The following is a 9,632-nucleotide window of genomic DNA, read 5'->3' as shown; positions in this document are numbered from 1 at the left end:
CCGGACACAAGACAATAAGTGTCAGCACAGGCACTTTAAATTTTTGGAGAGATACGGCTGCCTGAGGTCCCATTGCTGGGGACTTTAGCAGCTTTCCTGTGAGCCGCAGGCACCTGTAAACAGATGCCGGCCCGCACATTTCCTCCTCCTTCTTCCTGACACCATGCTGTCTGCCTTTGGACCCCTAGTGAGACACTGCACAGCCCGCACAGCACTCCTGAAAGCCCGCATAGCCCACCTGAGAGTGCGCATAGCTCAACTGAGAGTCCGGATAGCCTACCTGAGAGCCCACATAGCCCACTTGAGAGCCCACATAGCCCACTTGAGAGCCCGCATAGCCCACCTGAGAGTCTGCATAGCCCACCTGAGTGTCTGCACAGCCTGTCTGAGAGTCTGCACAGCCCGCCTCAGAGTCTGCACACCCCCCCTGAATGTCCGTACAGCCTGCTTGAGAGCCCACACAGCGCGTCTGAGAGCCCGCATAGCCCACCTGAGTGCCCGAACAGCCCACCTGGGAGCCCGCACTGCCCGTCTGAGAGCCCGTAGAGTTTACCTGAAAGCCCTCGGAGTCCACCTGAGAGCCTGCACAGGCCACCTGAGACCCTGGAGACATCAGGGTGCCACGCTGAAAAAACACAGAGTATATAGCTTTATATTATTTTGTATTGCTGTATAATGTATTGCTGGGATTCGTAGTCCTCTATAGTCAGTCTCATAACCCGGGCTGTCTCTTCTTGGTCTTCCTCCTGGCTGCCTCTCATCGCTCTCTCCTCTATATCCCCCCCCCCCCCCCAAAAAAAATTGACGCTCGCTGTGCTAGAGTGTTCGGGTTTCCCTTGAAGAAACGGTGGCAACCCTAAATGTATTAGATGTTATTTTTCAGTTTTATACATTTGGCCGCTCCTCTATTCCCGGAGCCCCAGCGCAATCTATTGAAAGCTTTCTGTTTGCTGTTGTTTCATTGTATCTCTCTGTATCACACACAGTCCGGGCCAGGCGACCCCCAGCAGACTCCGCATCTCATTAGAGCTTCTTTATTTTACAGGTCAAATGGACCCTTTTTTCTGCATTTTAGAAGTTTCTCCTCAATACATTTTGCAATAAAAATGGCAAATACATAAAAAGCCACAAAAACTGAATCTAACCTGCAAATAAAAATGTATGAACATATTCCCTGCCTGTAGTCCGGGTTTCCTAAAATATTTCTCCTTAATTGTGAATACATTTTATTATCAATGAACGCGCCGTGATAAGATGAATGGAGATAATTTGGCCCCTATCCAGGGGCTGAGATAACGCACCCTTGTTCCTATATAGAGAATAAGCAGGTGTGTCCCCGTCTGCGCGTCCCTCCGCCCTCTGTCATCAGACTCCTGCCAGGCTCTAATCCGCAGACCTATTGACCGTTTAATCCGGCAGACAAAACAGTCCCCATCTTGACGGCTCTCCAGTCCCAGCAGGATCTGATTGAGATGTCCTGGCACAGGCCGACAAGCGCATGTGGGGTCTACAACAGGATGTAGGTCCCCCACCACCACCGCCCAACGCCACAATGTTTATTACTTTCACCTATTTGTAAATCCAATTATCTAAAAAATATGTAATGGATTTTTTTGGTGCTAAAATGTGTCCGTGTATTTCGGGGGGGAAAAATGAATATGTGTATATACTGTATATACATTTATGCTAAAGTCTACTTTATATATAAAAGTCTTTTACCTCTAAAAAATTATTATTTTATAACTCTTGAACTACATCTTTGCTTGTGTTATAAAGTGGACCGGTATGATTGTCCTTGCTGTGAATGATCTTATGTAGATGTTGCATGACGGCATGTAGACTGTGTTAGAAAACACTAATTAGGGATGAGCGAAATTGGGAGTTTTCATTTTGCTGAAATTTTGGTAAAAGTAAGGATGTTTCATTAAAAATTTGCCATTGGAGTCAGTGGGAGAGGCAAATTAAGAAGAGGAAAGCAGTGTGTGGCTCCAGGTTAGTCCATGCTCAGGGCCGGATTTCCCACAAGGTCGACCAAGGCCCGGCACCGGGACAGCAGGGAGTAGAGGGGCAGCAAGGGTGTGAAATTCCTGTCTCCCGATGCCTGGGACATGCATTTCCAGGCGTCAGGCGGGTAGTTGTTTTCTACATTTAGCCCTGCTTTGGGCAAGCAGAGCTAAATGTACAGCGGGGAAGCCGCCGCTTGTTTCGTACAAGTGATCCAGGTGATGTCGCCAAGATCACTTGTATGCAACCTGCAGGTCTACCATTCTCCATGGGGGGGTTGGCAGGGAGGGGGGCGCATTGAGGAACCTGGCCTTGGGGCAGCAGAGAGAGTAAATCCGGCCCTGTCCATGCTATGAAGAGCTCTCAATCCATCTCTTGTGTTATACTTTTATGAAAGAAGAGTTTGGATATAACTGGTGTGCGATCATCCAATTTTCTGGTATAGAGCCAAATTAAGGTTTATGTTTTGACATAAAACATGACTTTTTTGAGGGTTACAGAAGCTCATTTCATCTATCCTGGACCTGTTCTTGTGCCAAAAAGTGGCCCCTTGTCAGCCGGGAACATGACATTGATGAAGGGACAGAAGAACCTTAAAACACATTCTAAAGCTAACCCCTGATTCTAATGATAGCTCCAGTCCTTTGTCTATAATGGCCATTGTTGACCGGCTTTTGTATCAGAGCTTCTCTGCTTCTCTGCCCATACAAGTCCTTTGAATTTCAAAAATGCCCTGAAGTTGGTTGGGGCAGCTCAGAAGAAGGTCAACTGCAGGCCAAAGGCACCTCTCAATTAATTCTAAACCATATCTAAGGCATCTCAAAGTGATGTCAGAAGCAAGTGGCAATTGCCCATCGACACAAGTCCAAAGACCATTAACACAGACCCTAAAGTCATGTGATTTCTATTGCGGCACTTGTGTGGCAGTCACATGATTTGGTTTGTAAACAAAATGTTAGTGGCAGAGTTAGTGCTGGTTAGCAACAAGCCTACTGGTAGGGTTGGCATTGGGGTCATGGTTAGGGTTGGCTTTGTTTATCATCAAAGGCTAGTATTAGGGTTGGCATTGGGGTCACGGTTAGGGTTGGCTTTGTTTATCATCAAAGGCTAGTGGTAGGGTTGGCATTGGGGTCCTGGTTAGGGTTGGCTTTGTTTATCATCAAAGGCTAGTGGTAGGGTTGGCATTAGGGTCATGGTTAGGTTTGGCTTTCTATATCATCAAAGGATAGTGGTAGGGTTGGCATTTGGGTCATGGTAGGGGTTGGCTTTGTTTATCATCAAAGTAATTGATCACCATGTCATAGTGGACATAGGACATACATGGCTTTGCTCTTGTCAAGCAAATCTCGCCCAAGAAGTCCACATGGTACAATTTGATGTGATGGTCATAGCTGTGGACTCTAATACTTATTATCAATTTCAGCAAATTCACTCCGCTGCTCCCTAATTAAGCCAGATAAAGAGATGTCCGTTGCTGGCGGGGTTGATGTATCTGTTTGCTTAGACAGTAACTTACTTTCCTCTTCATTTTCAGGACTGGGTCGTCCTCCCTGATGTCTGACCCCTCCTTGTGGCTCTCTTGCCCCGTGCCATGGGTAATTCCGTCAGCAGGCCCAGCTGCCTGGGGGAGAGGGGGAAGAAATCCGAGCGCTTTCTCAAGGAGTGTTGTATGAAGAAGGAGTCTGTGATCGACTTCCAGAGCGTGAGGAACAATGTGGAGCCCAGCGCCGCTCCTCCCGACAAGAAACCAAACGAGATGGTGTTCGAGAAAGAACTGAACGTCACTCCGACCACCAGCAGAAGCCGAGAGCCTCTGCCCAAGCAGAACAATGCAGATGCCAACGTGCCCAAGGCAGCTATCAAGGGTGGAACCCCTAGGTCCACACCAGATCACATGAGCAATGTGTGGACTCCTCAGAGAGGAACCCTGCAGAGGTCCTCTGGGGGAAGCTGGTCCTGGCAACCACTTGCCAGCAGGGAAGTGACAGAAGTCACTGAAGTCACAGAGACCATTGTCACCGAGATAGTGGAGGTGACCCAGTTCCCTTCAGGAGAGAAGGGCGGGGAGCCCATCGTCACTAGGACAGTGAAAGTGCTGACCGACTATGGCGGGGAGCTTGCTGAGGTTAATATCTGTTTCCTAGCCATGGGCCATACTCTCCAGTCTACTAGTGGCCTTCCAATAACAACTCAATCCCGGCAATGGCAACTCAACTCTCTGAAGTTGTCAGCAAACAAGAATGTTGCCTTTTCCTTCTTCAGAAATTGCTGCGGAGTTGACACAACGTGTCTATCGCATACATGAGTTTTAGAATCTTGATTGCTAGGAAGGGATTGCTGTCTATTAGGTAAAGCAGCAGATGAAATTGATTCTGCCAATGGTGATGTATCACCAACATCAGATCCTGAGTGTGACAAGCTCTAAGACTAATCCTACCAATGTAAATACATCTAAACCCAAGAAAAAATAATAATAATATATTGCAGCTTTCCAATCCTTATACTGTATACGGTGGATGCTTTATTTTTTTTAGGCTTTTTTGCTTTATTTTTACCTGGCGATCCTGTGAATAACACACTTCCCATCCCTAGGCGGCTACGCTCACTCACTGCACTGTATCTATGGAGGCTGGCGTCACAAGGGGGGTGCGGAGGTTGCGGCCCGCACACGGGTGACACCATTGGAGGGGTGGCACCAGAATGACTCTCAGTCATTTTGGTGACTCCCCCTTTAAAAAGTCGAGCACTCGGTCAAGGACCGAGAGCCCGACAGTGTCAGGAGAGAGGAGGGGACCCGGCGGCATAGCTCATCCTGCCGGGTGAACGTCCCCTCATTTCTCTGCCGGCATCCATCACCAAGATGGTCGCTGGCGCAGTCGTCAATTAGATGGCCGCGACCAGCATGCGCGACGTCGTGGTATCACCAGGTCTCCACTCCGGGTGACACCCGGCCCCGGGACGCTCCTGTCTATGGAGGAGGCCATGGTTGTCACCCAGGCTGGACTTTAAACACGTCTTCCTGTTTTCATCTCCATTACATGGCGGGTGAAGGGATAAATAGATTACCAACGGAAGATAACATTGTTTCTGCCTTCAGTTCAGCTCACAGGAAGTGGCAAGAACACAGCATTTCTGGTGGGATCAGTAGGTGTGTTTTCTGTAGTTGCTAAAAATGTTCTTTGCCTCATAAATAAAAAATGAATGCGGCCACCACACCTGAGTGTTGGAAAACTGCAATATGTTAAATTTTTGCTTTTGGGTTTAAATGCCCTCCAACCCTAACCTGACCGGATTCCTAACACTTGTTTAACTCCAAAAATAGCACCAGAAATTACAGAACAAAAATATAACCAAGATCTTATGGAGCTAAGGGCTCAAAAAGTGGTGATCCTGGCACTGGGGCCCTAGAGGTAAGTACAGGTCCTCAAGCTCTACTGGCTAAACAGAGTGCCAGGAACGTTCGGCCTTTGTTACCTTCTGCATTGTTCATACATAGGGCTACACTCTGTTGTTTTTCCATACACTGGACACCTCCAGGGCTTGTCCACAGAACTATATCTGAGAACTGTGGACCAATCATTATCTGATCATGTTCCTTGTGCTTTAAAACTGATATTATGTTATAAGAATCAACCACTGATGGGTTTGCACACTACAATAAAGGACGTTGAGATTAATAGAAGGTAGTTGGGTGCTCTTCATTCTTCTGTCCATCCTTTGTGTATGAACCTAGTGGGGTGGTAGGCAGCTGAGGACGATCCAACCTGCACTGAAAAGGGCTCACACAGAACAAAGTAGCAAACACAACACTGGAGAGTCAAGAGGTTGAATGGTCACCTAGACCTGACATCTCTGAGTATGGTGAATGATGGAGAGCTCAGTCACCGAGTGGCTTCTTCTGTCTCTCGGGGATTCTGGTGGACAGATCATTCCATGATCTACGCATGAAGGAAGGGGGGTCAGTTACAAGCCAATCTATCTCCATCTAATGCATTTATTGTATATTGTGCTGAATGCAACAAGAGTGGGAAGACCTTGACCTTGAGTGGCCTTGAACACCCCAAAGTCATCCAAAAACAATTAAGTGGTGGGAAGAGACCCAGGAACCATGACAGGAAATCTCATCACTGGAGTGAGCAGGTGGCTCAACCCGCCTGTCCCTTTTAAAGGAATGTTGTCTTTGGGTAGATTGACCCATTAAAAAATAGATGGTTTAAACAAGTGGAGGTTGATTGGGGATAAGGCTCAACAGCTTCCACGTTTTCCATTTCCTATATAGGGCCTCCAGGCTGTAATCCTTTACATGTATACTTCTTATGTATATGTGTCTCTTCCACCCCACAAATGCTAATACATCCTACACAGTATTCTCCTAATACCAAAACCTCTAATATGTCCTCCACAATAACATCCTAATCTCAGAAACTCCAATATAGCCTCCACCCTGAAAAATAATCTCTAAATCCCAGAATATTTAATATATCCTCCACAATAATCTTCTTATTTCAGAACCTCCTGTATAGCCTCCACCCTTACAAATAATCTCAGAATCCTAGAATGTCTCATATGTCTTCCACAATAATCTTCTTATTCCAGAACCTCCAATATATCCTCTACCCTCAAAAATAATCTTATAGTCCTTGAACCTCTAATATATCTTCCACCCTACACCTTCCACAATATTCTCCTGATCCCAGAACCTCTAATATATGCTCCACCCTTCCAAATAATCCCCTAATGCCAGATGTGTCACCATTGTGCCATTCCTCTTCCAGGTACCGAACAGCCCGGCAGCTCAGACGGACGCGTACAACCGGATGGGACAATGGGACGCCTTCGGCATGAGGGTATGTAATAAGCTCACGCGCTGATACGTAGCATCGATGACACGCATCACACAGCGGCCTTCTCCTATTCCCCATATTTCCAACAAGGTGGAGACAATCCATTGAGAATTCTGGTATAGACAGGACCCCCAATTCATTAAAACTCAACCCCTCCTCCTTTTTTTGCCAAAAATTCCACAGAAAAATCACTCCACCCGAACCCCAATGTTTTATTTTCCCAATAGGAAAGCTGGAGAGGGGACTTAGTCCTCATGGTGGCGTCTTGTAATTGGCCTTTCTTTCTGGCCCTCCCGTCCTGCCTTTCGTCCGCCATTTATATATACTGTATAATATTTACTCCACTGGCTTCCATCCCCCGCCCCCCTCTGCCAATCCCTGCACTGGCTTCCACCCCCCTCTGCCAATCCCTGCACTGGCTTCCAATCGCCCAAATGATAAAATTCAAAATATTAATAAGGACCTACAAAGCCATCCACAACTCTACCCCCGGCTATATCTCAAACCTTGTCTGAAAGTATCACCCTAACCGTCCCCTCCGCTCTTCCCAAGACCTCCTGCTTTCCAGCTCTCTCGTCAACTCCTCCCATGCTCGCCTCCAGGAGTTCACTAGAGTCTCTCCCATTCTTTGGAACTCTTTACCCCAACCTGTCCGTCTATCTCCCACTCTGAATGCCTTTAGGCGTTCCCTTAAGACTCATCTCCTCAGTGAAGCCTATCCCACCTCAACCTAACCACTGAACCATCACATTCTCAGACAATTCATCCCCACACAGCTACCTCCTCATGTATCACTGGCCCCTCCGTTTTAGATTGCAAGCCCTCAGGCGCAGGGCCCTCCTCACCATCTTGTCTTGAATTGTATTGTGATTGTAATGTCTTCGTTATATTGTAAAGCGCTGTGCAAACTGTTGACGCTTTATGAATCCTGTATAATAATATTAATAATACTGAGCTTGTAGTTCAGGGCAAGTCCAGGTACAAAGAACATACATCTACTCTGCACATATCACCGCCTTACATCACGGTGACCTCCGCATTTATTTTCCCAGCATGCACTTGCCCTGCCGGAGCTGCCAGAGACCCTGGACACCATACAGGGCTGGGTGCTGGAAATGGAAGAGCTGACCGACGCCCAAAAACCTCCGTCATCCGAGGCCAAAGTGGTGAAGGCCCAGCTCCAGGAGCAGAAGGTGAGAGAGTCCGTCCCGAGTACAATCATGTGTCCTTCCTGTCCGATCCCATCCAGGGGGGACACAGAGGACACAATATATATATATACAGAGTGCAGATAGGAGACAGACCTCTACCCTGACACAAAGAGATCCCTCACACATCGCTGGTGCCCAACCTGCAGCTCCAGGGCCACATGTGGTCTTTTCATATTGATAGTGTGGCCCTTAAACCCCTGAAGTCAGTAGTGGGAGTACTGATTTTTTAGGGATCCTGTAGTATATCTGCAGTCTCTGAGCATCTCCTGTAGTATATCTGCAGTCTCTGACCATCTCCTGTAGTGTGTGTGCTGTCTCTGACCATCTCCTGTAGTGTGTGTGCTGTCTCTGACCATCTCCTGTAGTGTGCCTGCAGTCTCTGACCATCTCCTGTAGTGTGTGTGCAGTCTCTGACCATCTCCTGTAGTGTGTCTGCAGTCTGTTGTACCATTATTATGTGTGGCCTCTTGGTGACATCAGGGGCCACAGCTGAGGCCTCCTATGTCTAGCAAGTTCACCATCACTGTTGTATACAATGCTCGCACTCAGACAGAAGCTGCCAATCTTAGACTGTGTATTCGTATTTACCCAGCAAAGCTTTTCCATTACCAACATCACTGCTCTGGGTACTGGAGCCTGAGAGTGGCAGCTTCCATCTGACACGTCACACCCAGGTATCACCTGTTGGCACAGCGCCCCCTGATGGTGAGCATTGGGTAGGGTAGTTGAGGACAGTGTAATGACACTTTGTAACCCTCATCAATAATTGCCGTTGCCTTGTCTTCCCTCCTGCTGTCCCGGTAACCCCGTTTCCCCTTTTCTTTGCAGCTTCTGCAGCGGCTCTTGCAGGAGAGAAGGCCCCGGATAGAGCGAGTACTGCAGGGCAGGAGGTCACCTTCTCAGCCTCTTCCCATAGAGGCCGCAGAGCCGGCCGAGCGGAGAGCGCCCCTACTGGGTCTTCAGCATCGGTGGGACAACCTGCTCCAGAAGGCCGAGGAGAGGTGAGTGAGGAGCTCATAGTGGACCATTTGATGTCCCCTATACCGAGGATTGTCAGGGGTTCTGACTCCGCCCCCGAGGAGCGGAGAGGCTGTATGCCGGGTGTCATTCTCGGTATCTGTTCTTATTCTGTATGTATGGACTCGGCACAGTACCACTTCACTTGTCCTGTATGCCGGGTGTCATTCTCAGTATCTGTTCTTATTCTGTATGTATAGACTCTGCACAGTACCACTTCTCTTGTCCTGTATGCCGGGTGTCATTCTCAGTATCTGTTCTTATTCTGTATGTATAGACTCTGCACAGTACCACTTCCCTTGTCCTGTATGCCGGGTGTCATTCTCAGTATCCACCCCATGAACTCTTCTCCCAGGTTGATATTTCTGATTCTGGTCCATGTAGTGGTCATGGTTGTCCTCTGTCTTCACAGACACCGCCAGTTAGAGAGGATCACCCCCGCTGCCCAGAACTTCCAGGAATCTCTAGACGCCTTCTATGATTGGCTGAGCTCCACCGAGAGACGACTGGCAGAGCTATGGCGAACCAACAGGTCCATGAACCAAATAAAAGACGC

The 9,632-nt window shown here is 48.0% G+C and overlaps 1 protein-coding gene across 1 annotated transcript in view; it reads left to right on the top strand.

Moving 5' to 3' along the window:
- The first annotated feature begins 3,587 nt into the window (after nucleotides 1-3,587).
- The window catches only part of LOC108790619 (microtubule-actin cross-linking factor 1, isoforms 1/2/3/5-like), a 38,250-nt gene continuing 32,205 nt past the window's right edge, over nucleotides 3,588-9,632 (top strand). Inside the window, exons 1-5 of the mRNA XM_018560927.1 lie at nucleotides 3,588-4,129; nucleotides 6,780-6,851; nucleotides 7,901-8,041; nucleotides 8,888-9,060; nucleotides 9,489-9,630. Coding sequence (XP_018416429.1) covers nucleotides 3,596-4,129; nucleotides 6,780-6,851; nucleotides 7,901-8,041; nucleotides 8,888-9,060; nucleotides 9,489-9,630 — 1,062 coding nt within the window. The 5' untranslated portion in view covers nucleotides 3,588-3,595. The remainder of the gene's footprint in view (nucleotides 4,130-6,779; nucleotides 6,852-7,900; nucleotides 8,042-8,887; nucleotides 9,061-9,488; nucleotides 9,631-9,632) is intronic.

This window comes from Nanorana parkeri, unplaced genomic scaffold (assembly GCF_000935625.1).
Source record: "Nanorana parkeri isolate BGI_ZX_2015 unplaced genomic scaffold, ASM93562v1 scaffold488, whole genome shotgun sequence".
Taxonomy (NCBI): Eukaryota; Metazoa; Chordata; class Amphibia; order Anura; family Dicroglossidae; genus Nanorana; species Nanorana parkeri.
This window is presented reverse-complemented; position numbering and strand designations above follow the sequence as displayed.